This window comes from Zychaea mexicana (assembly GCF_025766255.1).
Source record: "Zychaea mexicana strain RSA 1403 chromosome Unknown BDB00scaffold_69, whole genome shotgun sequence".
In the NCBI taxonomy this organism is placed as follows: domain Eukaryota; kingdom Fungi; phylum Mucoromycota; class Mucoromycetes; order Mucorales; family Lichtheimiaceae; genus Zychaea; species Zychaea mexicana.
In genome coordinates, this window is record NW_026516732.1 from 46,347 (window position 1) to 74,134 (window position 27,788).

A 27,788-nucleotide genomic window follows, 5' to 3' on the forward strand; every position below is an offset into this window, starting at 1 on the left:
CGGTTGGAAGGGGTGGTGTGAATCCCAAAAAGAAGGGGGGGAAGAGTGAGTAGAGGCCCGGTGAGGGGAGGGGGGAGGCAGGCGAGGGGTCTACTACTACTACTACTACTACTACTACTACTCAGCAGCACGCGATTGATTGCTTTGGCTGAGAGCAGCAGTGCATAGCTCGGTGAGACGCTGGAGATGGTGGAGTTTGGCAGCATCGTCGTCTTCAGCGGATTCAGGTGATGAGGTCGTAGCAGGCGAGGTGGATGTGCTGGGCACAGGTGTGCTGGACCGCTGTCCTTTGCCGTCCTGTGCTTCTTTCTTGATGGCAGACGAAGCAGGAGCAGTGGCACTGTCTGCAGCATCCTTGTCTTCCTGCTCTCCCTCTCCAGCTTCATTGCGGCCACCGTCATTCTCGCCGTCGTTGTCGTCATCGTCATCTTCCCGTTTGACATGCCCGTCTTGCTGTTGGTGCTCACTGCTGTTGTCCCGATGATGATGATGCTGGTGATGGTGATGGTGGTCACTATTCGCTGCTGGCAAGGGCACGGGGTAGCCCATGGAATGGTATATGGCAACATACGGGTTGGACATCATCTGATCCTTGTTGTGGTAGGCTGCAGCATACTGGCCATAGGCTGCTGCTGCTGCTGTTGCTGCATCATACGGCTGTGCATACTGGTTCAGGTTGCTCGGATAGCCATAGGGCACGTTTGGCGGGCGCATTGCTTCGTACTGGCTTGCGGCTGCTGTTCCTGACGCCGCCCGTTCTTGGTCATCGTGCTCCTTCTCGTCGTTGCTGCCGTCTTGCTTGCTGCTTTTGTGAGGTCGAGACCCGCTGGCTTCTTCCTCTTCTATAATGACAAGGCCATTCCCCCCACCCCCCATTGAATAAAAACAAAAAGAGAAGGTTTCTTCAGTCAGTCACTTGTCGCTCTCCCCTTTCCATAGTTCGTCAAGAAAGAAAGAAAACTTGTTTTTCTAGTGTGAATCTGTAAATTATTTACCTTTTGTTCTTCTCTTGTAAGGGCCACGCTTGATCCCCTTCTTGCGCTCCTTCCGCACTGAATTCACACAGGTTTCTGTAATTCCATACTTGATACAGCGAGGACAAGGTCGCGCATCGTCACACTTTTTGCATGCCTTTTGGCAGTTGGCTATTATGTACAGATTTGGGGGGATTTACTTTACATTCGAACCCAGTTATCTAGCCACTGCTGTTCAACTTACTGCAAGCATTCTTGACCTGCTTTCGTTTGGGATGCAATTGAGTCAATGCACTTTCACGTGAGGAGACTGGATGCTGCTGCATGGTGTGGATGCCATTGGCACCGTTCATGAGCGATGTTACGGCAGAAGTCATTGCAGCGTCAATCACTTGTGCACCGCTGGTCGCACCACCCTCGCTGGCTGTAGTAGTAGTCGTCGTGGTAGTAGACGAGTAGAATTGCATTGGCGGCTGTTGCATAATATTTTGGTAGAGTAATCTCAGCGGAGGGGCGGCAGGGAGGGAGGAGGTTCAAGAACGATTAAAAAAAATAACTCTAAAAGAAGAGAGAGAGAGAGAGAGAGGTATGGAAAGAAAAAGAAAGAAAAAAAAAAGATAAGCCATCCCGTATGTGTTTATGAAAATATAAACAATTTCCATAGAGAAAAAAGTTTTTTTTTTCTGCACCATAGCCTTTGGAGAAAATATCCCTTCATCTCTCACCAACTATCTTAACCCATGAATCCCTTTCACCCAATCTCTCTTTTTTGTTGCATAAACGAGTGAAAGGTGAATAAAAAACAAAAAGCCAGACAAAACCGCGAACGCGCACCGCGTCGCTATTCCACCAACCTCTTTTAAAAGCGGCGCTTGGAAAGCTGACTTTTCTTTGCTTTACTGGTTGGAAAGGGAAACGGGGGAAAGAGCAATAGTGTCCGCACAGTAGCAGTGTGTGTATGTTTTGGAGTAAGAGAAAGAGAAAAAAAGCCCTTCAGAGAAAAGAAGAAAAGAAACAGAAAATACTTACGTGTTTTCTTTGGGTTTGCTTAATAGCAAAAGGGAAAAAAAGCAAAGCAAAGAAAAAAGGGTGCGGGCGTCTACGAAACATAACGCCGCGGAGTTTACATGGAAATGGCGAACTCCGCCCAACCTTGTTCGGAGTTTTTGTGAAAAAAAGGGCAAGTGCGAATGCCCAGTGTGCCCCAATTAGGGACATTGTTAGATCCTAGTTCTAGAGCGTCAAGCGACTCTGGATGCCATGTGTGTTTTTAACTCTAGGTTTGTCTTACTATCAATTGTGCTAAATAAGACTAGAAAACGAATCATTGACAGAGCCAGCCAGCAAAAAGCCGTCGACGACGACGACGACGACGATGGTGATCATGCAAAAGCAAATTGATGCAACGTAGTCCGACTTGGCTTACCATATATAGTTCCCAGCCCTTTCGATCTGTCAAGTGAGCTCTTCTCTCCTTCTCTCTTTATTACATGTGCATGTCGACCCGCCCAAATTTATATATAATAGGGTTATACAGTATGTACATTCTTTCGAGTGTGGTACAGTGGTCATCTGACTTTTGCTGCTTACTGATCAACCCTACTGGCCACCCATCATAACTGTATGGTGTGGTCTAGTACACATGTTTGTCGCTTCTACACTGTAGTTGTTTTTAGAGTAACAATTGCAACAAGAGACAAAGGGACATGCTCATTGTCCTCTTGTCGTTGTCGTTTGCAATATCAACACCGACTGTAAAAGATTTCTTTAATGTAGCTACAACAGCCATGCACACGTGGTAATATTTATTCGCGTGAAATAATCTTCCGCGTATTTTCGTTCCCATTGTTTTCTTGCTCTAGCTTGTACTCCATAAACGACCATTGCCCTCTTGGATAATAGAGTGGCTTTCCTTTTTCCGAGACAGCATCTTCGTTAACGAGAATATGCCGAATGCTGGATCCTGGTGTGTCATACATAGCATCGAGTAGAAGGTTTTCCTATAAATGGAGTTTTAACACATAAGCTAGCCATATCCACATAGTACGAGCTTGGTCATTTCTTATACCATGATGCGTCGTAGACCGCGAGCACCAGTTTGCTTTTGCACAGCATGTCGAGCGATGATGGATAATGCTTGGTTTGTAAACCGGATTTCCGCCTACAGTAAAAAAAAAGAAAAGAAAGAATCAACCACTGTTGTCTCATATATATATACATTATGGAAAAAAAAAAGAAACTTGTATTATGTACCTGATACAAATGGAAGAGGTCCTGATACTGCTTTACCAAAGCGTTCTTGGGCTCTGTCAGTACCCGCACAAGGTCATCTTCGGACAATTGATTGACACTGGCAACAACGGGTAATCTTCCTACAAATTCAGGCAGGAACCCAAATTTCATGATATCGTGGGGTTCAACATGATCCAACGTTGTTTTATATGCAGTAGTAGTAGTGATAATGCCTTCACCAAATCCTGTCTAATAAAAAGTATATAACGTTAATCATAGTGAGGAATACATTAGAAAGGCAGCCAATAACTTACACTAGAAGCTTTGTTCAAGCGTTGCTTAATATGCTCTTCCAATCCAACAAATGCACCGCTCAAAATAAAAAGAATGTTGCTCGTATCGACGTTATAAGAATCACCTGGACCACCACCTGGAGCTGTCTTTAAAGCAGAAGAAGAAGAAGAAGAAGAAGCTGAAGGAGGATTGACCGGTTGACCCATATACGTTCCTCCACTAAGATTGGATGATGTCGGCACGCCCTTATTGGTCACTTTGACAGTGGTTCCTTCTAGCATACGCAAAAGAGCTTGCTGCACGCCTTCACCACCGACATCTCTTGAAGAGGACCTTGTGCCTTCGGGTCCACCCGTTCGTGCCAACTTGTCAATTTCATCAATAAACACAATTCCCGTTTCTGCTTTGTCAATATCATAGTCGCAGCTCTATATATACATGTGTGTGTGGTGAGTATGTCAAATCCCTGCCTAAAGTCTTTTTTTTATATCCTGGGATGATGGTTATACCTGAAGCAGTCGCTCTATAACCGATTCAACATCGTCACCAACATAGCCAGCCTGTGTAAATGACGTAGCATCCGACATTGAAAAGGGAACTTGGAGGATATTTGCCAATGTTTTGGCCAGTAATGTTTTTCCTATCGAATTTGCGTTTTTTACTATTATGCTGCCATAACAGCAGGCAGGTTATCACAAGGAAATCGCCACCCTTTCAATTTTACCTGATCCTGTCGGCCCAATAAGTAACACATTGCTCTTTTCCAGCAACGTCGTATCCATTTCGTTTTCTGCCATGGAATTGGCTGCTGCTGCTGCCGCTGATGATGATGAAGAGAGCAGGTCCTGCTGCTCTTTCTCTTCCTGGTCACCAATTACAACTGGAGATGGTTCCTCTTCTTGTTCATGATGATGAAAGATATGTGGATGATCGTCATCGACTCCCGTTGCTACTGTGGATGATGGTTGCCGGTTTCCTCCTCCTGCTGCTTCTTCTCGTTTACGTGCCGCTTGGGCTCGTGCCATATTCGCTTGAACTCGAGTATAATGGTTGTACACGGCTACCGATAAGGTCTTTTTTGCCCTTTCCTGTCCAATTACATACTCGTCCAGAACTTTTGTTATCTACCCAACATACAGGGTGTTTGTGTTATTGTTTTTTTTCGTCTGTGTACAGTTACTGTTTTTTTTTTGTCTATTGTGCCGTTCAAAGCAAGGGTTCAGCTACGGTATGTTTGCTCACCACGAACAAACTTACTATTCGAGGATTAAGAGTGTCTAAAGTCAAATGACGTTTGGTGACTGGTGATAAGAGCACTCGAAACGAATGTCGGTTAGACAATGTCGTGCATGAGCGTATGAATAACATGGCGTATTTCCGAGAAAGTGAGGCTTTCTCTTTTCTGTCAGGAGCAAAGCAACAGTAGTATGATAGTGCAAAACTCCTGCAGGTTTTTATATCTTGCGAAAAATTCGCACTAAAGTTACTATATCTCGGTAAATCGCGACATGTACGCGTGCGGGGCAACATTGGAAAATAGCTTCCGCATCTGTCACTATTCAATGTACTACATATGAGTCATGCCAACTACACTGAATTGAAGCGATATCGCTGGTTGTCTTGGTACTGCTCCTTCCATCATCTTTTTTTTCGATTTAGAGTGGACGTATATAGGTTCTCCGTTTGGGACTATAGAGAAGGAAAATGAAGGGGAAGGGGCGGAAGGTCCGGGGAGGAAAAAGACAAAAAGTATATATAGTGGGAGGGGGAGTGAGAGAGAGAGAGTATAGTACATAATAAAAAGTGCGTCTCATTCCTTTTTATTTCACGGTAGATCGCACATAGAATAGATTATATGCGGCTCGCGTCTAATACGATTCACATTGATGTGAGCAATCTTCTTGCTGTATATGTGACATTCGCACAAACAATGAACTTTCTTTTTCTTACCACAACTTTGTTTTCTTCACACATGGAGAATCGCGTATCATCAAAGTAATGCCAATCGCCTTGGTATCCGTCACGAACAGCAGCGGTATCTAATCAAGTTACTGTAAGTTAGTATTCTACGATGGCACCTCTAGCGCTCTAGAGATAGTGAGTAGATACAAGCCGCAAACAATAATACGTACAGTGACCACCTGTTAACGATCCATAATGATTCTGATAAAACACACAGGTATATTTCAGCTTTAGCTCTCAATGCTCGATCCTCTATACAAGCCAAACCTTGATAACTTACAGATACACCATATAAATCATATTTAAATGAGGGTCGTTCAGTATTCGGTGGGATCATCGAGCTTGGTACATATTTAGAAAGATCTAGGTTTCTACAGATAATCGAACTCATTTCAGCATTGGCCCAATGTTTGATCTATCACATCAAGAAAGTAAAATAGTTTCTTTTTCTCCTCCCTTTTTACCTTGTTGGACAATCCACCATAGTCTCCAGCTTGTTACGGAAAGGTCCCTCAAATGAAAACCGTTTTAAATGAATCAGTAGAACTACGGGCATCCGGGATAATGTCAAGCTCTTGGTGGATCGCCGTGGCTTTTTGCATCGTGGACAATTCCTGATATAATGACACAAACGGGAGGATCTAAATGTTTAGATATGACTGGAATCCAACTCAAGAACTTTAAAGGACAGTAAACGTTACCATGCGTCGTCGTTATCCAAGGTTTCTTCCTTGACAAAAGCATCCAGACACTGATAGAGGTTTACAGAAGATGTCGAGGATTTTGTTGGTATAGGAAGCGATAATGACATGAACGTGTTGTACGTAGTAGATGTCTGGAATAAAAATATAGGATTTGCCAAACAGCGATTAGAACCAGACGAAAAATCAATCACACCAACATAGGTTACGATCCTACCTGTTTACACGTTAAGCACGTGAGACGACTCCTGTATTGACCTTGGAACAAGCTGACAATGATACTTTCATTCCGTTCCAGATATTTGCTCCATGCAATACCACTTGCTTGCCAATCCGGTAACAGTTCAAACCGTTTTTCTTCTGCCGGATCTTCCGGTTTCGGACGAGGTCGTTCCAGTACTACGTTCACATCTTCATGAAGGCCGTCCAGCAGAAACATGAGAAATTCTTGTGAATCTTGTTGCTCTGTACCAGCAAATTGTGGTGCGAAACGAACAAGCGCTTGCTATTCATGTGTTATGTTGTGTATATGTATCAGTCAGTCAGTCAGTAGGGTAAAACGAGAAGCAAAAAGAAACTTACGCGGAACGTCACTGGTGAAATGAAGTTGTAGTTTCCACTCCACATGACTCGAATCAAATCCGCCAGACTTTGTACTAAAACACCACCGGTTCCCAATGGATTGCTTTTGTTGACGTGCTGCTTATACATGCCAGCTATTTCAAGATATTACACATGAGTCGCTTTATCTCCCTCAAGGTCCCCCCCCCTTTTTTTTTTCCCCTACCACACAAACATACTTAGCAGATACCGCGCAAGAGGTGTGGTACCACTCAGACACTGAATAATCGAGCTCATGAAACAAGTGTTGCCCAGATTCTTCAATCCAGTCTTGCCGATTTGAACAGTGCTCAACTGAGACATGGTATTTTCGGTCGGGATACGAGCATAACGACTATCAATGACGGGATGTTCTTGGGCAGCATGTTTCAAACTTTCTGGCTTGGAAGGCAAGGGTGGAGCAGATGGACCAGCAGATGAGGGTCGTGGATGATGGTGCGGAGAATAAAGTGGTCCTCCTGCATCTCGTGCTGGCGTGCGTGGAGGAGGATGTGCTACTTGTCCTGGTGGTGGCGGTGGTGGTGGTAAAGGACGGGTGGGCTTTGCAGGAATTCTAGGTGGTACATCGTAATTGTTGGTGGCTGTCTCGGTGAAACCATGGAAAGGATTGTCGATAAATGTTCTTCGTCGTTGAAGACTCGTGCCTGCGCTGTTGTTTTGTGGCATAGTAGCAATAGCGGCAGCAGAAGAGACATTGGGTTTGATGTCTGGGTATCTAGCCATGACGGATTCTTCAGTGGGTGTTGGTGGTTGTTGGTTTTGATTGGCATTGTCATACGGTGGGGCGATAGGCATTGTTGCGGGTGGTAGCTCTACGCCTCCGGCTGTAGGTGTTGAAATCGAGTTGGCGAAAATACCTTGCAGTGGAGGCTTTGGTCCACTTGCCCGTGTCATGGATTGAAGTTCGTTATCATATTGCTTTCCGTTGAACTATAGTTTTGTTGTGGTTATAAAGGGGGGCATTATTCAGTTGACATATATTTCCACATAGGAATTGTCTCTCCTTTTCTTTTTGTTCAACTTACCCAATCGAATGGTGTATAGTGCAGACGCTCCCTATGTCCAGGCCCTCTTCCTACCACATTTTCAAGCCAGTGCCGTCTTCGACTAATCTCTTTAGGCTGTTCATTTTCCTTTCCATCCTGTGGCTGTTGTCGTTGTTGTTCATGCTTCGACTGCTGTTGCTGTTGCTGCTGGTTCCGATTAGGGTCCACGTAACTATACACGCCGCGGTAGCCAATCACTTGTTCCCAAGCAGCAAATCCACCTGCCAACAGCATAGGCACCCGTTGCAATATTTTGTTGAACTCATTTTCGTAGATAGCAGCAGTGAGATTACGTAGCGGTTCAGTTGCATCGTCCAATCCGCGGGTATCTTGGTCGTAATATACAATGAGATCAAATTTGTTTCTTTGATCAAACAACATTTGCTCTGCCTCGGCGTTCAAAACCAATGATTGTTGAATCTTTTGAGATGTGACCCTATACAACCCAAACACACGAGTAGCAAAGAAACAAAAAAATTGATTAGGCAACTTGGTCAAATATATCACTAAACAATAATAATTTACCCTCGACGAAGTGATAAAGGTTCAATCTGACATATCCATGGATGCCTGATACACCCTTCCTTGTACATGGACTGAGGTCGTACGTCGAGCAAAAGGATACTGGGTCGATTTTCTATTCGTTGGATCCATTTGGCAAGAACTGCCGGTTCCACTGTATTGGTAGGTGGAAACGCAAATGTACTTCGTGGAGGTAGTTGAAGCTGCTTAATCGCACTACTTTCAAAGTTACTGCTGCTGCTGCCAGGACTACCATTCATACCGGCAGTAGAGCTGCTTGTTGAAGATGCGAGCATATTACTTCCATGGATGGGTGGCAACGGCGGTGGCGGTGTATTGGGTGCCGATGACGATGCTGTTGTAGTTGTGGATGGTAAGGACGACATCATGGTTGTGGGTGCAGATGGTTTTCTTCTTGTCAAGTGATCGGGCACTGCTGGTGGTGAAGGCGATGGTTCTGGCATGGCCATGCGTCGACCTGCTTGTGGTGCATGCGTTGGCACAGACGGTAGATCATCCAGCGGCGATACTTCTTCCTTATTGCTTTCCGGCCACGCTGAATCCAAGGCTGATACTGGAGGAAATCGTTCCATTGCGTCACTACCGCCAGTATTGTTGCTAAACATAATCGGTTGTTGCTTTTCTAATTCTTCTTTGATCGACTCGAGTGAGTTGAGTATATCCGGAGCTCGCTGTATATAATAGAGGTATATGGGTTATAAATAAATCTGTAGGTGTTTTTTGGTACCACCGATCCATCATGCTTATGTAGCTTCAGAAACCCGGAAAATAAAAGTTGTATGTTGTAATATCATACCTTTGACATTGCTGCATAAAGGGGATTCGACTTGATTTCATTGACTCCGGGATGTTTTCCAATAATGTCGACCAGAATGCTATATCGTAACGTATTATACAAATAAGCAGCTACGTTAAGGTACAGTTTTACGCCACCTCCAACCCCTTTTCTCCCCTACTTTAAACTTTCTGCGCGCAATTTAAAAAAAAAGAAAGCTTCTTACTCGCAACCCTTCAGGTAATGAATATACGCGCTTTCGAGATCGTTTAAGCGTCGGGTCCTGTCACCCTAAAGATAATATATCTGTTTAGTTCCATGCCAGAAAGCTGATGTGTTTTGGCAAGGTGTTTTGTTGCCTTTTACCCCGCCAAGGCACAATGCCAAGACTCGTTTTACCTCGTCAAATAAACGCTTTACTGACAATAGCCATTGCTTTGCTGTATATTTGTTGGCATCGGCTTTATTGATAGCAGCACGTCGATGCAATTCTGCAAGAGATACGGGTGGTCGTGGGTGCCCGTTACTAATGTAAGGTGCTCGACTCATTGAGGGTACAATAAAAAGGAGGGTAAGTAATATTTGTCCGTCTTATCAGAAAAACTGTCGTGTGTGCGTGTGTGTATGTGTGGCGGGAGAAGAAAGAAAAAAGGTAAAAGTAAAAGGCAAGGCAGGTGGCATAGTAGCCCTCCCTCTGACACCCAATGAAATTTGAACCTGTAAGTTCAATGCTGTACTACCACCCACCAACTACGGACAACGGAGGATCATCATGCTGCGGGTCCGAAGACGAAAGATGACTGTCAGGGGCGGGTCAAGTATGCTTTGCTATTAAAAATAAGTGCTTTCCATTTATTCATTCGATTTTAGTATTTTGACAATGTGTTATCATAAGAATCCGCTGAAAAAGCGTACTAGAACGACGTTTCAGTCTAATCAATTAATGTGTTCAAAGCACTATATAATGAGTGACGTTCCTTGTATTTTAGCTATAGATACTTTTGCCTAGGGAACGGATAAGTTCGGTAACCATGGCTGCAGCTAAGCGGGGTTGCATACGTTGCTACACAACCATTCTTTGTTTAGATTGACGGGAATTGCCTCCAAGAAGCATCAAACACCCATTACACCGGGTCATGTATTGTGCATTTGTCGTGTACCCCCATCCGCACTCGGAGCTAGCAGCTTAAATATGAAGAATAACAGTTTGTTGTGTTTGCTTTCTTTCCCTTTTCTTCATCCTTTTTACTTCTTTCTCCATCTTTATGCTACCGAGAAAAAGTCTGAGGCTGGCAAAGCGTCCAGCGGCTTCTTATTATACAAAGAGTGAGACGCAAAACAAGACGTCCGTCCCTGCCAAAAAGTACGGTTCTTGTTTCCGCTTTGTCTTTCATTGGCTGTAGAGTAAGTTATATCTTTTTAACAATATTTCCTCTTTTTAGAAGGAAACGCGCAGCAAAGCAACAGCAGCCCACCAAGCACAAGGTATCTTATACTCATCGCGTCTGTGATAACATACAATGAACTCATTGGTTGAATTGCTGATTAATCTCTTTTTAGGCTGGAGTGGTAACAACAACTGCCAGCAGCACCAGCAATAAAAATAAGGTATACAGAATGAAGGGTAATTCGAAACCCTTCATTGCTTTCCAGGGTGAATGAGTCAAAGAGTGGGCTAGTATTTGTTTATGTGCGTGTGCGACGCGTTATTCTTGGTGTTTATTTCTTTTCTGACACGAAAAGTTCTCGTTTTGCGTGCGCAGCATGCGTTTACACCCGAGAATACAGGTGTCGAGGCTCCGCCCGCCGCAGCGCCTAGTCTTGCCGATCCCATCGATGCAGTCAATCAAGTGGTAGACCGCTCTTTTGATGTGCATGAAGCTTTTGCTCACTTGAAAAAAGTTGACAAAGGCTTGGCCAAAGCGATCACCGAGAAAGATATTGCTGCATATGTGGCTCGAGTCCAACAGACCGATTCATCCAATCCGTTTAGGTAATACTTGCCCTTTCTTCCTGGTTCATATTACTTGAAAAAACACTTACTACCATGATCGCTTATATACTCTCTTCATATACAAATAGAGATTTAGCATCATCTATTATTTATCAGCAGCTTAGTGGCAAAGTAGCCGCGGTCATCCGCACACGATTTGTAAGTATGTTTGCAGAAGAACACAAAGTCAAGGTTCCCAAGGCAGTTACAGGCGATTTCAAGTGGTTTCCAACTGCAGAAATGGTGCTTGCCAAGACACCAGAAGAACTCAAGACTGTAGGCCTTTCGCTTCGCAAGTCGCAGTACATTCTTGATCTTGCGCAAAAGTTCAAGGATAACGATATCACGACCTACAGACTGCATAGAATGTCCGATGACGAAATACGTGAGCTGCTGATCCAAGTGAAGGGTATTGGTCCTGTAAAGTATCAGTTAAAGACACAAGATAATGATTGCTGTTGTTGTTGCTGCTATGGATTGGACTACTCAACATATGCTATTTTGCTACTGTCAATATATAGTGGACGGTGGATATGTACCTGATGATGGATCTGGGTCATTCGGATATCCTCCCGACAACCGATCTTGGTAAGAAAGAACTCGATTAAGCTCGATTGTAATATGTGAAAACAAAATCATTTAAACCTCTTCTTATTTATCTGGAATTAAGGAATTCGGAAGGGGATAGCGAAACACTTTAATTTGAAAAATAATCTGCCTTCCCCAGATGAAATGGAAAGACTCACAAAGCATTGGCGCGTATGTAATTCGGTTTCCTACATATTCTGTTACGAGGCTGATAAATGAGTTTAATCCTTACTTACTTGTTAATGCTTTAACCTGTGTAAAAACGTCATATAGCCCTACAGAAGTGTTGCTTGCTGGTTGATGTGGCGCCTTTTGGATATCAAGACTGCCGCAGATTAAAAAAGCTATATATATATATATATATATGTGTGTCACTTTGTTCCGTTTGAAGTTTCCTGTATGCAATCTTTTATTATTGGGCTCGTGTATATACATGGTATATTATATTATATTGTTACAAATTCTACTGTATTGCACATAAACGTATTGTAGCTTCGGTAATGTCTCTCTTGCAGACAACCTACTGTGCAATATATTTGGCTATGAAGTGTTTCATCAATTGTTTGTTAATAATGGCAAAGGGCACGCCTCGCTTGAGCGTCGGTTGATACCGCAAGGCGTAATTATCAACAGGGCGAAATCGAACCTCCACCCAAAAAAAAACATTGCGCGGCTTTTATGATCGATGAGATGCTGGTGCATGAAACGGGAAGCACCGCATTAAAAAATGTAAATGATAGTTGCCATGGCTTTCCTGCCCATTATATGACATTTCGTTTCCAGTGGTTGTTGGCGATATTCCATGATTATCCTCATTATATTTAAAACGATTCAACTCAAGTTTGTATGTTGACCAACGTCGGCAGATCACGTTGCGATTTCTTTATTCCCACTGCTCGTCTTGTCCTGTGATTATCTATTTGATGGTATGCTACTATTCACACGATTCCCCAAAACATCATAATCCATGAGCTCCCGGACTGTTGGGAAGATTTCGTTGAAATCTTGCCATTATGTATTTCTGTCAAAACGACGATCCCAATCGGAGGGACAGATATGTAGTCATTTCGGCGCTCATTCTCAGTCGTCGTCGTCCACGGTATACAGTGCCTTTAAATGTGACTCAGTAACCAAATACTTCATTTGACATGTTGTAAAGCTGACATGAGCTTGGTTAACAATTTCGTATACAGTACTAACCGGATCAGTGGCTCAAAATATGATGAAATGTAGAATTACCAGAAACGTAACCTTGAAGCGTTCATTATACGGCGAGCCCTACATAGTTCGAAATAAACGCATGTAATCCACGAGCAAACACATACTTTTCCTGTCAACTTTAATCATTATGCCACCTTGCTACCAATCAATGCACCAGTCGTAAATGTAATTACTGCTGGAAAAGTCTTGTAGTGAAGAAGCTGCTCGTCCCCAGCACACTTTCCTGTTTTCTCCACCCTCTTTCTAAAGTTGATATTTTGTGGCATCTATGGACAAGACATGGTGAAAATTAAGCGGATCGTAGCTTCTACCAAAAGGGACCATATGTTGGGCTTTGTGGGACGTAATGTACAGCCGATGGTGCTACTAACGTATCTTGGAGAGCAACTGCAAAAGAGCAGGATATAGTATGGATTTTATTCTCGGGCTTTATTAAAACATCACTATCTCGGCAACGATAAAAAGTCTGCAAAAACAGAAGGTCAGAGACACAATGTGAATTTTGCTGTTGAAATAGGCAACAGTAGGGAAATTTTCGCTACTACGTCTCTCTTTCTTTGACTACATAACGAAGGCAATGAACGCGTACGCACAGACCCACGTCAATGACAAGCATAATGGACGTAAATCAGCAGGAAGCAAAGGCAGACTAGGAATGAGGAAATCAGGAAAGGCGCAACACAGATCTTACTTTTTGGATAGTGACGAAGCGATGCATATGTCAAACTTTTAAACGTTCCAACAGCTTTTTCTTAAACGAACACTATGTAGAATGAAAGCGCACTGTGACGCAACGATTTGACCAATTTACTTGGTACTCGAAGTGCACAAAGGGATGGCAAGTGAACAAGATAATCAATGGAGCAACAAATTCCGCGCAAAAGGATCAAGAGATGTAAAAAGTCATCGTTTATAGTGTTAATCTTCTGACCGTCCCAATTGATCTTGAACGTTGCTAGAACCGCACAAAATCGAACGGACCGATCAGCAGCAATGAAAAAAAAAGAAGGATGAGTCAACTTCACTAGCGGCAGTGGATACTTAACTATGAGCGGGTCAACGCATCTGCAGCAGCACATACTTGAGATGAGGATGGAACTTTTGCAGCAGCAGCATAAACTGAGATGAAGGGTGATACCTTACCAGCAGCAGTATAAATTCGAGATGGAGGGAAGAGGTTACACGGCGTAGTTCAAAGAACTGTTGGCGGATGGCGAAAATGGTTGACGAGCACAGAATAAAAAAAAATGCAACGGGTAATTTTTATACTAGTGCAGCGATGGGGTCCAGTGTGTTGTATCTATGCCCGCACACGCACAACATTATGCGCCAACATACAGTCAAAAGGTACTAATAAAATGGAATAGTCTGTGGACTACGCTATACTGTTTACCTTAATGGGTGAAGGAATGGAAACTGGCCGCTGCTTGGAGGATCGTGTTCTGATGTTTACTAAAGCTTGATCAGGAACAACTGATGCCGTAGAATCTGTTAAGTTGTTTACCTTGTCAGACAATTCTATATTGCCATTTTATTGCTCACAGAAAAGCATTTCTTCCGTGAATCTACATGCTCATTCACATTCGTGTCTTTGTTTTCGCTTGACACGGTGCCGTGCACGGCCCACTCACAACCAAGCGGCGACAGCATCGGAGGTACAGCTGCCATAGTGAGAGACACGTACCAGTACCGCCGAAGCACGCTTGTCTACTTGACCATCAGGTACCACTCCTCCTTTCATTTCCTTTGGTGCTGTATGTTTGTTATATCATAGTAGGCGACCCACAAGTTGATACGCAACCCGTTATCTGGGCCAATGAGAATTCACGGGGATTTGAAGTCCCGAACGAGAAAAATGTCTATATAAAGCGAGCAATTTCGCCTTTCTTTTTTCTCTTCTCTTCAGTTCGTTTTGGTACAGCTTTGATCTGTAGTACAGATGCACTGCTCTGTGCCATGATCGGGTCATTGCTTGTGCTGGCTATTGTCATAATTCTTCTGATGATTGGCAGATTCAGTGGTCCGCGCCCTGAAGAAAATTTGCAATATATACCAGTGGGAATGTGGTCATATACTCCGGCAGCCGATCGTGAACCTTCGGGTGCATGTGATGCCAACGGTATATGTTGGGATAATTGAAACGAACTTTTTTTTTATTATTTATTACACACAAATAAGAAAATGATAAACAAAATAAAAAATATATTTTTCTTTTTCGCACTTTCCGCATAAACGTTTTATTCGCCTTTTTTTTATGTGCACGACTGGTTCCTTTTTCTTTTTTCGCGAACAAAATACTAAATACTCCCCCCTCCATTCAATCACAGCTCCGTGCCAAACAAAGCGGGGAACAGTGACAGTGGCTCTGTATCGTAGCTGGCAGTAACACGATCACAACGCGCTTTATCATACTTTGGCACTCTTTTTCACTCTGTGTTCGCCTAAATTGCCAAAGCAATTGTCAAGAAGAAAAACTGTTACCGAGGACCCTCCTTTAGAACGAGATTATTTTATAAGAGACAATGTCAGAGCATACGTCAACAGACATGTATAATTGCCAGATCTGTAAATTGGAATGGTTTTTTTTTTCAGCTGTTCGTCTCTCTCACTCTTCCTGCACGTAGCTTATCACAACACGATTTTCTTATGATTTTGGTTTTCACCTGGATCGAAAAACCTGGACTGACCATTTGTGATGCGCCTGCTTTCAAAGCGTGATTCTTGGACCTAACGTCACTTCCAAGAGGCGACAAGAAGGCGATAAAACTCGCGCAATAAGCGCGCAAATAGTTCTTATGTTAAACGCGTTGTAAGCTCTTTGGTCTGCTCAAATTTGTTTCCTTTGAGTAGATCGTTGATGGCGCCTGTATCATAAATGTAGTTTGATGTTGGTGAGTAGTTCTTATATTTAATGTGGTACGAAACCATTTGATGCTCACAGATGCAACAGTAATGCGGAACTACCCATGGCTCTTCCCGACAACAGTCAGAAACCGCCCCCCGACAGGGGCACCACTATAAACGATTCCATTCACGCTACAAGTCCAGATGCATCACAAATGTCATGGGCCCATGTTGTTCAAAACAAACGTGTATCATTGATGCACTCCAATGATCTTCTTAACAACCAGGATGGTTGGACAGTTCGTCCTTCTCGAGTATGGCGTGTTGGCCGCAACGAGGGCTGCGTCTTCTTCGATGTCAGCAGCAGACCAGAGGCACTACGCTCTGTCCTGCTCCTCGCTGCAAAGCAATTTCCCGGAAATACTGGCGCTACCACCCATCCTGAAGGCGCCAAACGAGTTCTTATTGAGATGTGTTTCGACGAAAACGAGTCGTTGCAGCGTGCGTTGACGACTGGCTTGACCTTCACCAAGGATCGTGTGCGAATCCAAGCCACCTTGGCCCTGCCCAACGACGGCGCTCAAAATCGCATTAAACGTGTCCGCTTGTCCCACCTACCCTTTGTTCGTGCTGACAAGCTGTGCGACGGCATCAAAAGTAGCTTCCTTCCTTATGGAAGAGTTTTGGACTGCGGCGCTTTCAAGGAAGGCGACTCCAATCTATTCATGGGTCGTGGTTACGCCATTCTCGACTGTCAACCGATAGACGGCCAGCCTCCCTTCAGTGACCTAGAGCATATCATCGGATGGCAAGGCACGTCCAAACTTGGATTTTATGCCACGTGGAGTGATATGCCATTGCATTGCACATGGTGTCACGAGGGCGGTCATCACCGCCGTGATTGTACAAAACTGCGCAACCAGACTACCACTTGCTTTGACTGTGGCCGACTCGGCCATATTGCTCGTGTTTGCCCTTACAAGAGTGAAGGCAAGGGTAAGGATGCCCAACCCAACAAAAAGTCACGCAAAACTCCTTTGCTCAAAGGTAGCAAGAAGGAAGGCAAGCAACCGGCAGCATCTGGCACCCACAACAACGCTGACAGCCTTCCACCGTCTGATGAGCAGCAATCGCACCCCCCAGAAACTACGACGAACGCCGCCACGAACAGCGACGAGCAGACGACGAAATACGACGAGCAGACGCACTCCGACGCGCAGAGAACGAGCAGCGACGACAAGATCGACACCAACGACAAAACGGGCACCAACGAAAAGACGACGAGCGACGAGCAGACGACGAGCGACGATGTAACGACGACGAGTAACGACGTCCCCACAACGGATAACGACGTGCCGATGCAGGTGGAAAACCAGCCCGACCACACCGAGAACAGCATTGCGCCACTAAGTGCCACCACACTGTCTGCTACACAAGCACGACCCGCGATTGGTCAGGAAACATCATCTGACGAAGTCGATGGTGATATCGCCATGAGCGCTGCCGTCACGGCCATCATATCCGCACACGCCGTCCAAGGCGTTGAAAGCCCTACCACTGCTTCGGCCGCCGACGACGGTCAAGATCTACAGGCTTACTTCCAGGCTTTGCCCATATCCTTGACTGCCCGTAACTCCATCAAGAATATGTCGTCCACCAAACGTGGCGCAGTCCGCAAAGCTTGCGATGATAAACTCAAAACACCTATCTCCGCCAATCTGATCCACAAACCTCGACGATCGACACGTGATCTGAAACATAGCCAGAAAGTACGCGACAACATTGCCATCGGGCAATCTATCACTGGGAGCGATGGCTCCAACCCCACATTTGACACCCAATGAGTAAGAGTTTCAATCTGAAATTCTGCTCCCTGAACTGCAACGGTCTACGCAAATCGAATAAACCGCTTGTACGTTCATCACTCATACGCCACCTAAAAACCCAACAACCCCACCTCATCGCTATTCAAGAAAGCCACGCTTCAGACGACAATATCAAACAAATGCTTCATACCCAATTTTGCGCACACGAATCACTTTGGACACAACACTGTGGTCTTGTCGCACTATCACCCGACATTCACCTCGAACTGCGCTCCGTATCGTCTGACGATCGAGCCATGCTCATCAACATCCGTCACAAATCCAATATCTTCGACCCTTTCCATGTATTGGTCCTATATGCTCCTGCCACCAGCAGTAGCGACCGTAAGGCCTTTTACATCACACTCCTCGACAATCCAGCCTTTTGCCTCACGGACCATTTCTTCTGTGAGCGACTACTTATTGCTGGCGATTTTAACTACGACATCACTCGCCCACATTTTCTGCGCAACGCCCCTTCTGGCTGGCACGCCCTCCTCGAAGAAGTTTTCTTTGACTGCATCACCGACCGTACCACCACTCTCCCAGTTCCCACCTTTCGGCGCGGCACCACTACCCACTCGACCATCGACTATATTTATGGTGGATCACTGTTTCGTAACAAGATCTATCATGCCGAGGTTTCATATTTACACTCGGAGTGGACCGATCACGCTTTACTTGCCATGAATATTCGCTTTGTTTCTCAAACTCACGGTAAAGGCTGTTGGCGGGCCAATCCCTCCATCACATACGACAAAGAATTTCGTCGCTCCTTGGCCTCGACACTCTCTTCACTGCATCCCCATCTAATGGATCTGCCCTCTCCCCAAGAGCAATGGGAGCACGTAAAAGAGGTGGTCACCAGGCACATTCGGTCCTACTGCCGAACACAAGCTCATTGGCGCAAAGAGCAGTTGCGCGCTTTGCAGTCCAAGCGTAATCGCTTTCTCCGTACCCGTCCGTCTCTGGCTCTCCGCGCACAGCTCTTGCCACGCCTCGAAAGCCAGATCGCCACTCTACAGCAAGCATTAGTCGATTCTTCCGCACTACGTGCTGGTCAACGTTGGCGCGAGCATGGTGAAAAGTCTGCGGGATACCTCAAACGCACGATCGAACAACGCCAAGCATCTCGCCACATTTCACAGTTACAGCATCCTGTTACCGGCACCATACATTTGGACGTCAACGGCATGCAAGACGCAGCAACTACCTTTTACCAATCATTGTACTCCGCAGACGATATTTCAGACGACTCTCTCGAGTACCTTTTGCAACGTATACCAGGCTCTTGTCGCTTGTCACCCCAAAGCGCCACGGACCTTCTTCATGAGTTTACCATTGAGGATCTCCAAAGTGCCGCCAAACGTGCTCCTAAACAAAGCAGCCCCGGACCCGACGGATTACCCTATTCCATCTGGTACCTTGTTTTCCGGCATCCGCTGTACGCCACTTTAGCATGTCAGGTCTACAACGCTGCCTTGCGGCAGAGTGTCTACCCACGCTCCTGGCAAGAAACATGCGTTACTCTCTTGCCCAAAACTGGCGGTGATCTGTCTTCACTTCGGCTTTGGCGCCCCATCAGTTTGATCAATTGTGATGCCAAGATTTGTACCCGGCTTTTGAACGCTCGTATGGTCACCACTGCATCACTCCTCATCACTCCACATCAAACTGGCTTTCTACCTGGTCGATTCATTGCTGACAATGGTCTGCTGGTCAAGTTGATGATGGAACAAGCAACGCTCCGCCCGGATGATACCACAATCGGCCTTCTTCTTGACCAAGAAAAGGCCTATGACCGCATCCATCCTCGATATTTGTCCAGAGTTCTGTGCCACTTCGGTTTTCCGCCTCGACTTGTTAACAGCATCTGCGACCTCTTTTTTCAGACGCATATCCGGATCAACATCAACGGCCATCTCAGCACGCCCATCCAGCAGCGACGCGGCCTCAGGCAAGGTGACCCGCTCTCGCCTATTTTGTTTAATCTGGCGATTGAGCCTTTATTACGTGCTATCCTTGAGGATCGCGCCTTTCTGGGTGTCCCCCCTGCGATTGGCGTCCCTGGCCCACACTACTCACCACCACCACCTCCGCTCAAGGTTCTGGCGTACGCGGACGATGTTTTTGTCTTTTTGCGAACACCAGCGGATTTAGATCGACTACACGTACACTTAATGCATTATCAGCTCGCGTCCAATGCAAAACTCAATGCCCACAAGACCCAGGCGATCTCTCTATCTGGCCTTCCACAACCCACCTGGTCTACTAGTCTCGCCCACTATGGCTTCCCAACGTGCCATGACCGCTCTTGGCCCGAGGCTGTTACCTACCTGGGATATCCGCTTTGCTCCTCGAACCATCAGCTTCATCTTTTTTTGGAACGGTTATTGGTGTCCATTCGCTCTGGTTGCCAGCTCCACCAACAACGACAATTGTCCGTCCGCGGTCGCGCGACTGTCCTAAACACGCTTATTCTGGCTCGTCTGTGGCATGTTCTCCGCCTTACGGGGGCGCCCAAGGCATTCTTTTGGAACAAACTGCGTACAATTATATCAAGTTTTGCCATGCATCGTACGTTCCCAAAAGTTGCGTATGACCGTTTGTGCGGCTTACGCAAACATGGTGGGATACAGCTCTTGGACCCTGCCATACAGCAACATGCTTTGCAGCTTCGTTGGCTTCGTCCTTTTCTGGCGTATCCATACAGCAATGATCCGGTACCTAGCTTGGCTATCCCATACTTGGTTTACAACATGCTCGCTTTGAATCCGTCACTCCCAGACCACCGCTTGATCCTGGCATTTCCGTCCGCGCGTCCTGGGTATCTCAAGTCTTCTCCGTCTTCATTCTCGTCTATCTTCCTTCAAGCATTCGACCGCATGGATTTCGACTCTTCGACTATACAACTTCCACCAGTCGTAGCGCTATGCCTGCCCACCACAGCCATTTGGACTGCAGCACCGGATCAAGACAATGCCTCGCTTCTCAGCTCACCCACTCTCAACACCATGGTTGCAAACGATGTTTATGTCTTTGACAACGCTCTGGGCTACCTTCGGCCACGTATGCCAACAGATGGCAACATTACTCATCCCCGAGTCCTTCGCCGCTTCATTACCGCCGTTATCGATGGAAGCATCCAGTTGAAACCGTTCTTTGCTCGTCTCTGTCTGCCTGGCGACCATGCCCTCGGTGGTCACGACAACACTTTCGGCACCATGGATGGCTTCCCTTTGTGGCAAGCGCTCAGCTCCGCCCTCGACCAACTCACCAACACTCGGTGCTATCGTCAACAATGCCAGCAATCAACCACTCTTCTGCTCCGTAACACCAGCAACAACCTATCGCCCAGTCAATGGGCTACCTTTTGGGCCACCCCCATGTTCCATCCGGTCCGCAACATATGGTTCCGCACCCTGCACCGCACCTTACCGACTGCCCAACGCCTACACTATCTCGTTCCCGGGTTTATACCTTCTTCCATTTGTCAGCTCTGCAACTCTGAGCTCGACACAATACCGCATTTTCTCATCACCTGCCCACCGCGCTGGCGGGTATGGACGCAAGTTTGGAGCGTTCTCTTTTACGCCGAACCAACAGCGCTGGGCCTTTCACAGTTCATCACCGAACTCAACTGGTCCCTTGCCCCTCCCTCCACACTCCCCCACTACATCTCCGCCGTCCAGAGTACGCTTCTTGCTCTTTGGCGCGCATACTGGCGGTTGGTTTTCGACCGCATCCCCTTTGACCCGGCCATCGTTGCCCAGTCTGCCCTCCATCTCTACCACCAACTACATCCTCAGATTTCTGTGGATGATTAATGTCTCATATATTTTAATTTGTCCTTTTGTTTTTTCACTATTCTTGTTGCTCCCTTTATGCGTTTCATTTTGGCACGCCACTTCCTTGAACGTGTGACCAACCAATAAAATTCAGCCTCCACCCGGCTCATACAAAAAAAAAAAAAAAATGCGGAACTATCACTCACCAATGTAAAGTTTTTTAGCGGTGCAAAATACACAGTGGTAAAATCATATGTGTTACAGGCGTGTGTATTAGGCTACAAATAGCTTTCGCAAAGCATATGTGTGTGTTGTTAATGTTTGTTGTACTATATATAAAGAGCAAGGGAGTACGCAAGTAAAGGTTTGAAAAGTAGGATGGATGGGAGGATACTATCGTGCGTTTCTGGTTGTTTATCAAAGAAGGTGGGGTGAGGGAAAATGTTACGTGGGGTGGTATGTAGTAATGATAATACAGCGAGTCGGAGAGAATAAAGTGTATGCAAGTTTGAATGACTATTATGTTCAGTTCAGTTGAAACGCGTATCGTGTCATTGTTTCCATTCGATCACTTGAGAAATGAAGAGAGAGCATGATAAACTGAGCTGCAAGTTGCGGATCTGCCAATCTCATACTTTCAAAGGCTTCCTGTGTCAGTTTCCAAAGAACTGAATCTTGCTCTGCAATAAGTGACCGCGTACGATGAGGACCACCTGTGAAGAGGCCAAGTTCTCCCACTACAGTGCCTGGTAAAATAGATTCTACAACGACATAGTCGTCTTTGGCGACAGGCATCAAACTTCGTAACGATCCCTGCTCAAGTACAATGAGGCAGTCTGCAGGGTCGCCATCTTTCCATAGACATTGGCCACGCAGACAATTCTCTTTTCTAAGATAGCTACCAAGCTTGTGATAAAATTCCACGGGTATGTCGTCGTGCGTCAGCTCACTAAGTGCCTGGACCATTAATAGCGTTGGCTGTGACAAATTGGAGTACATTTGGGGTACGCCCGTGTCTGTTACAATATTATTCCGGTTGCTTTTGTGAGTCACCCCTTTTCTACAACGAAAACAAAAGACACCCCAGTCGTAGCGAGAAGAGAGAACACACACCTGGAATGAGTTGTTGGATAGCTTTGGTCACCATTTTGTGGCGTGGAGAAGCATCAGAAATCATATCAATATGTGTCTCTTCGCTATCAGCAGTATTTGTGTCCTTGATTGGTACTGCTAGAAACAGCAAGCATAATAAATCAGTAACCTTATTAAGATTAAACAAGAGAGAGATAATTTATAGTCTTTACCTGGGATCCGATGATGTGGCACGCGCGCAAAATACGCACGCAGTAGTGTATTCTCGCACCATTCCAATGCATCGTTGAGATACTCAAAACACTTCAAGTCACCATCGTCGAGCTCGTCCGCCCACATACCGGCCTTCATCAGTGCCTTGGCCTGATCTGAATCACGTGCAATGTTACAGAGGATCATGTAGACTTCTCTGTTCTTGAGCAGACGCCGTATACGAACGAACGCTTCAGCAGCACTGAAGTCAATACCTTGGACCAACTGCAAATCGAGGATCAAGAAACGAACAGGGCTCCTTTCCCATGCGCGCTCATCCAGCATATCTCGAATAGCACGTTCAACTTGATTGATGGTACCAAAAAACATGTATCCTTGCAACTTGATGACTTGAATCTGTCCACCAACATGTTTTAAGAATTTTTGCTGACGATAAAGTCTTCTGACCGTGGATCGTAGTTCTTGGCCCGTGTGCATGGATCGGATTGCATCGCAGAGTCGAGCATTTTGCACCACGAAAAAGATACATGCCATGACGATACCGACGAGGATGCCTTCAACGAAACCCCAAATGGCCATGAAAAAGATGATCATGCAGATTGTTATGTATTCGAGATAGTGCACGCTGCCCCATGTATCATACAGTGCTTCCTTCAACAGATCCAACCCGAGATGAAAAATCAAGCTTCCGACAACAAGCGTGGGAACATAGCCAACGATCCAAGGACCCACCATCCACAGTGCCATGGTTGCTCCAGCAAGCATCAAACCAGCTAATCGGCTGTCACCACCAGATCGAATAAACAAAAGACTGTTTGTGTATACAAGATAATCTATTGGAACAAAGTAAAGATTTGGATATAGTCTAATTATCAGAAAAATACATGTTTTCCTGGCGAATTGGAAGGATAGTGATGGTTTGTTCGATAATGATCGCAGACATACAGAACAGAAAATTACTTACTCTGTACAGAACCGAAGCAGCCGGATATCGCATTGGACATGCCATGAGCGATTAGTTCACGATTGACATTGACGTCATCCCTGTTGGTGGACACGCCAAGTGCAGGTACGTTGATTGGAACATGGAGAACACCTATTTTGTTCAACAATGATGTAATACCGCATTACTATTAGCAAAGCGAACAACACTGACTGATCGAACATTTCGTGTGGCACCAAAAATCACGTCAATTGAGGACCCCTATTGAGGGAACTTACCAAAAAATGTTAGCGCCAACATAGCAGGAACTGTCTTGGCAATAGCTTGCCAATCGACCATCGCAAAGTTAAAGTTGGTGTAAAAATGCCAAAACGGTAAATCGCTTTTTACCAGCGGGAAAATCCATCCAGCGTCGCGCACTTGATTTACATCGAGACGTGCAATCGCTAACACGAAGTAAAAGGCAATTGGAAGCACCATATAATACGCAGGTACGACCAATGCATTGTTGTATCGTTGTTGTATCAATCGTAACACGAGTGCTGCACCCAAAGCGGCCGACCAAAGCATCAAGGTATGTGAATCAAGAAACACTTTTCGAAACATAGGAATGGTATAATCAAAGTTCTCGTCCAATCGACCAGCCACTTCGATGCCAGTGATCACCAAAAACCATCCCACGCCACCGATGGTCCCGACCAGGATGTGCCGCGGAAAGAATCCGATGAGGGATCCCAAGTTGAAAGCACCTAGCAAGAAAAATGCGACGCCCGTCATTATGCTACTAATAGCAAAAGCAACCATGGTGGATGCAATAATTTCCTGCTTATGCTCTTCTCCAACATAAAGGACGATTCGTTCGGCCATGATGTGCAGGAAGGGAACCACTATAGCAAATAGTCGCAAAATAAAATAAAAAAATGTGAGATTATGATACTTTTCTGCTTACGCACTTTTATTAAAAGGCTATACGCTGATAGATTATCAACCCAAAGTGTTTAGATTCGTCCTCCAGTTTATTACCTTCAATCATCATACTACGTAGTTACACGTTGTAGCGAGAATATGATTTCACGATGCAGGCAGGAAAAAAGCATATAAATCAAACATGTAAGCATGTCATCATTTGCCCCCCTCTCTCTCTCGTGCACACAAGGAAATTGTCTTGTTTGAGATCATTGTCATACTACCTTCCATTGCCTCCGGGAAAGATACTTCCGCCGCATGAATACACAATCTGTGCAATTATGCAACTGAACAGTGTGTGAGTACGGTTTCCTAATTAGTCTAGTCCACGTGACAGATCCGATCAAATACCTGACAAAAAACATCGAGATGCCATCCGGACCGAAGGATGCGAAAATCGGATTGTTGAGCGGAAACGTAATCATGCCTAATTACCGTTAAAACCGCATTCTACGATTAGAAAAGCATGATTTTTCTACGACTACTGCTGCTGGTACGATATCCGTTAAAGAGGCATAAAAACCGTGGATCTTTTCACACATTTTTACCATATGAAATTGCGTCCAAAAGATTGAGTAATAATCCCAGAATGACAGCTGGTATACATTCTAGCGGTCTCTTGATCAAGTACATCACGAGCGCCATGCCACTCTGCTTGTCGTCATTTGCACTACGTAATGAGGAGAAAGCAGCACGTAACCGTCGATGTAGCCACGATGAAGATGAACGTTGCTGCTGTGTTCGATAGTGGTGCTGTTGCTGCTGCTGATAATGCGTGGTATGGTGTGAGGGGTATTGTGTACTATATCCGTTTGAATCAACGGCGCTTATAGAATGATATTGTGTGGACGTTGTACGACCAGTATCGACATGCTCAAGTAATGGTCTCGACTCTTCGTCTTGTTGTTGTTGTTGTAGCTGCTGCTGCTGTTGTTGCTGCTGGTAGTGCTTTGTAGGTGGCGAGCCATTGTTACGACTACCATTTTGGTGTTTCAACAAAGCTGACAGATTGCTGACTTTGGAGGTTACCGCAGGTACTACTGGTTCTGCTTCAGAGGGAGCAGCAGAGCCGTCGCCTCGTCTTACTCGATTTTGGGTATCCTCTGTCATGTAAAGATCGCCTAAAGCAACTGACTGGGCACGAATTGAATCGATTGAAGCAGAGTATCGAGTGTCCGTATCTATGTATGAAAACAATCCGCGTAAATCAGAGTTAGAGAAAGTTACGTGTGTATAACAGTCTCTTAGAGTAGCCAAGAAAAAAAAAATTGGACGGGTTGTACGAGGATCATAATTAACATGAGACGAAAAGTAAGAACGAGAAGGAAGGTCATGCGTGGTGGTGGTGGAATGACGAGACATTGTTGGCGAGACGATGTCTCTTGGTGAAGAAGAGGCGCATTGCTGTTCTTCGGGGATGGGCGGCAAAGATTCCGCGTCGATGGAATGCCGTCTGTCCATCTAAGCAAGCAATGTTTCTCTCGAAAAAAGAATTTTTTTTAAGCGAAAGACCCGTCTATTCCTCGAAGTGTAAGGTCGTTTGCTTTATATGAAACAGATTAGTGATAAGATAACAAAAGCGTCTCGAAACATAACTCTTCTCCCAAACTCCTTTTGTAAAAAGGCCGGAGCCGGAAATTTGACATTGACGGATATGGTCCTTCCTCGTTTGTGGAAAATCATGACGTATCGCATATAGATTTTTGGTGTCCGTTGCTCATCCGAATTGAATTATGAGAATCACACTACCTTAAAGGAAATTATATCAAAATATTGATTGATTGTGAAAAGAAAAACTTCTTTGCAAGAATAAACTTCGAACAGGGTACGTGTTTTCATGCAAGAAAGTGATGACGATCGTTTTGGTTTCGAGATATGGATAAATGGAGTTTGAAGGCGAGTTATTACACTTCAAGGGCTTCATTGTTTGTTGGACGTGTGCGACACAACGCTAAATATGTCACAGATCTCTCTCTCTTATGCTGCAGCAACGTTTACGCATCTCATGTCTGACAAAAAACAAACTCAGCGTTGTTGGAAACCATGTGAGTATGCGAGATGCGTAACCGAAAAGTTAAACGTATAGAACACATAGCCTTAGCGAGAAGGGAAAGAAAAGGGATGTTTCAGCATCCACTGTGTGTGTATGATCCGCTTTAGAAGTTTCACGGTAAGCATTCCGATATTGAACCAAACAAAACCACCTCTCGCGAACATCATCTGTTTAGAAATTAAAACATTATGATTGATGATTTGCGACTAACGCCACTAGCTAGCTGCTCAGGTATGTAATCTATAATCTATCAAAGAACGAGAATAATAACTTAATGACGAACAGTCATAATAGCAGCAGTAACCGAAAATCAATAGTGCGCTTGACTTTTGCTGCTGCCATCATACTGTCACCAGTAAAGCAATGCTACTCAGCCAGTATTATTTGTTTACATACACATTTATAGTACTAACATGGTGTAGCAGCCTTTTGTCTAAGTCGTACATTTATAAACACCCAAACAAAGTTATAGAACTGGTGTCACATACCGTACAGAATTTCAGTGGGCTTAATAACAATCACAAGGAACGCAGTTTATGCTACATTGTATCATATCTCAGATCGGTCGTTTTGCTCTTATACAACGACCAATGTCGCTGTCAAAAAAATTAGCTTGTGTATGTTATAGGTTTATACCTTTATATTCGTACATGTGAACAGCAGCGATAATCTTTCCTTCCTCTTTCTTGAATGTCTTGCTGGATGCATCCTAAGCCAACATCTCCTACAAACATTTGTGACGCGTTGATGCAGGATCTCATGTCAACTATATTAACGAACTTCGTGGGTGTGAACAGCAACGGCAATTAAGCTGTATATGGACATAATCGCCCGTACCAATAGAGCTGCTAGCCCATTTCTTGCCAATATCTCTACTACTGTTATATAGTGACTATGTGCATATATTCATTTTTGGCCAATAATACTGATTTCGAATGCAGTGTACAGCTCACCTGGAGTTAGTATATAAGTCTAGGGGAGCAATATGTAAGCGCACCATCTAATTATTGCTGTCTTTTCTATATACCAGTAATGATAGATGATGGATTTCAAGTGAGACTCGTGATATCAAAC

The 27,788-nt window shown here is 45.0% G+C and overlaps 7 protein-coding genes across 7 annotated transcripts; 1 reads left to right on the forward strand and 6 right to left on the reverse strand.

Annotated features, from left to right (window-relative positions):
• Window positions 1-117: 117 nt before the first annotated feature.
• BDB00DRAFT_875161 (uncharacterized protein) lies at window positions 118-1,456 on the reverse strand (the record flags this gene model as incomplete). Its single annotated transcript, XM_053127313.1, has 3 exons — window positions 118-842; window positions 996-1,145; window positions 1,219-1,456. 3 exons carry the CDS (start codon window positions 1,454-1,456, stop codon window positions 118-120), a joined length of 1,113 nt encoding a protein of 370 aa, XP_052976828.1.
• A 1,085-nt stretch (window positions 1,457-2,541) lies between these two features.
• BDB00DRAFT_537558 (P-loop containing nucleoside triphosphate hydrolase protein) lies at window positions 2,542-5,362 on the reverse strand. Its single transcript, XM_053117778.1, has 7 exons — window positions 4,758-5,362; window positions 4,225-4,624; window positions 4,010-4,140; window positions 3,521-3,928; window positions 3,228-3,455; window positions 3,043-3,135; window positions 2,542-2,974 (listed from the first exon to the last, which is right to left on the reverse strand). The coding sequence occupies exons 1-7, from the start codon at window positions 5,028-5,030 to the stop codon at window positions 2,780-2,782; spliced, it is 1,728 nt and encodes a 575-aa protein (XP_052976829.1). The 5' UTR covers window positions 5,031-5,362; the 3' UTR covers window positions 2,542-2,779.
• Window positions 4,920-5,370, reverse strand: BDB00DRAFT_537486 (uncharacterized protein). The gene has a single exon (XM_053117777.1). The coding sequence runs from the start codon at window positions 5,293-5,295 to the stop codon at window positions 5,068-5,070; it is 228 nt and encodes a 75-aa protein (XP_052976830.1). The 5' UTR covers window positions 5,296-5,370; the 3' UTR covers window positions 4,920-5,067.
• BDB00DRAFT_875163 (uncharacterized protein) lies at window positions 5,321-9,697 on the reverse strand (the record flags this gene model as incomplete). Its single annotated transcript, XM_053127314.1, has 14 exons — window positions 5,321-5,368; window positions 5,451-5,539; window positions 5,633-5,663; window positions 5,743-5,833; window positions 5,927-6,076; window positions 6,164-6,297; window positions 6,381-6,668; window positions 6,746-6,879; window positions 6,964-7,714; window positions 7,810-8,266; window positions 8,356-9,044; window positions 9,170-9,248; window positions 9,375-9,439; window positions 9,548-9,697. The coding sequence occupies 14 exons, from the start codon at window positions 9,695-9,697 to the stop codon at window positions 5,321-5,323; spliced, it is 3,156 nt and encodes a 1,051-aa protein (XP_052976831.1).
• A 1,139-nt stretch (window positions 9,698-10,836) lies between these two features.
• On the forward strand, window positions 10,837-12,068 carry BDB00DRAFT_768614 (DNA glycosylase; the record flags this gene model as incomplete). The annotated part of the gene is made up of 5 exons (XM_053119750.1): window positions 10,837-11,141; window positions 11,231-11,561; window positions 11,663-11,729; window positions 11,812-11,900; window positions 12,003-12,068. The coding sequence occupies 5 exons, from the start codon at window positions 10,837-10,839 to the stop codon at window positions 12,066-12,068; spliced, it is 858 nt and encodes a 285-aa protein (XP_052976832.1).
• Window positions 12,069-21,853: 9,785 nt separating this feature from the next.
• BDB00DRAFT_537907 (sulfate transporter family-domain-containing protein) lies at window positions 21,854-25,343 on the reverse strand. The gene is made up of 9 exons (XM_053117780.1): window positions 25,202-25,343; window positions 25,013-25,088; window positions 24,886-24,948; window positions 24,719-24,732; window positions 23,974-24,582; window positions 23,717-23,848; window positions 22,752-23,585; window positions 22,561-22,677; window positions 21,854-22,463 (listed from the first exon to the last, which is right to left on the reverse strand). The coding sequence occupies exons 2-9, from the start codon at window positions 25,084-25,086 to the stop codon at window positions 21,973-21,975; spliced, it is 2,334 nt and encodes a 777-aa protein (XP_052976833.1). The 5' UTR covers window positions 25,087-25,088; window positions 25,202-25,343; the 3' UTR covers window positions 21,854-21,972.
• BDB00DRAFT_537893 (uncharacterized protein) lies at window positions 24,919-26,240 on the reverse strand. Its single transcript, XM_053117779.1, has 2 exons — window positions 25,945-26,240; window positions 24,919-25,842 (listed from the first exon to the last, which is right to left on the reverse strand). Exons 1-2 carry the CDS (start codon window positions 26,120-26,122, stop codon window positions 25,196-25,198), a joined length of 825 nt encoding a protein of 274 aa, XP_052976834.1. The 5' UTR covers window positions 26,123-26,240; the 3' UTR covers window positions 24,919-25,195.
• Window positions 26,241-27,788: the final 1,548 nt, after the last annotated feature.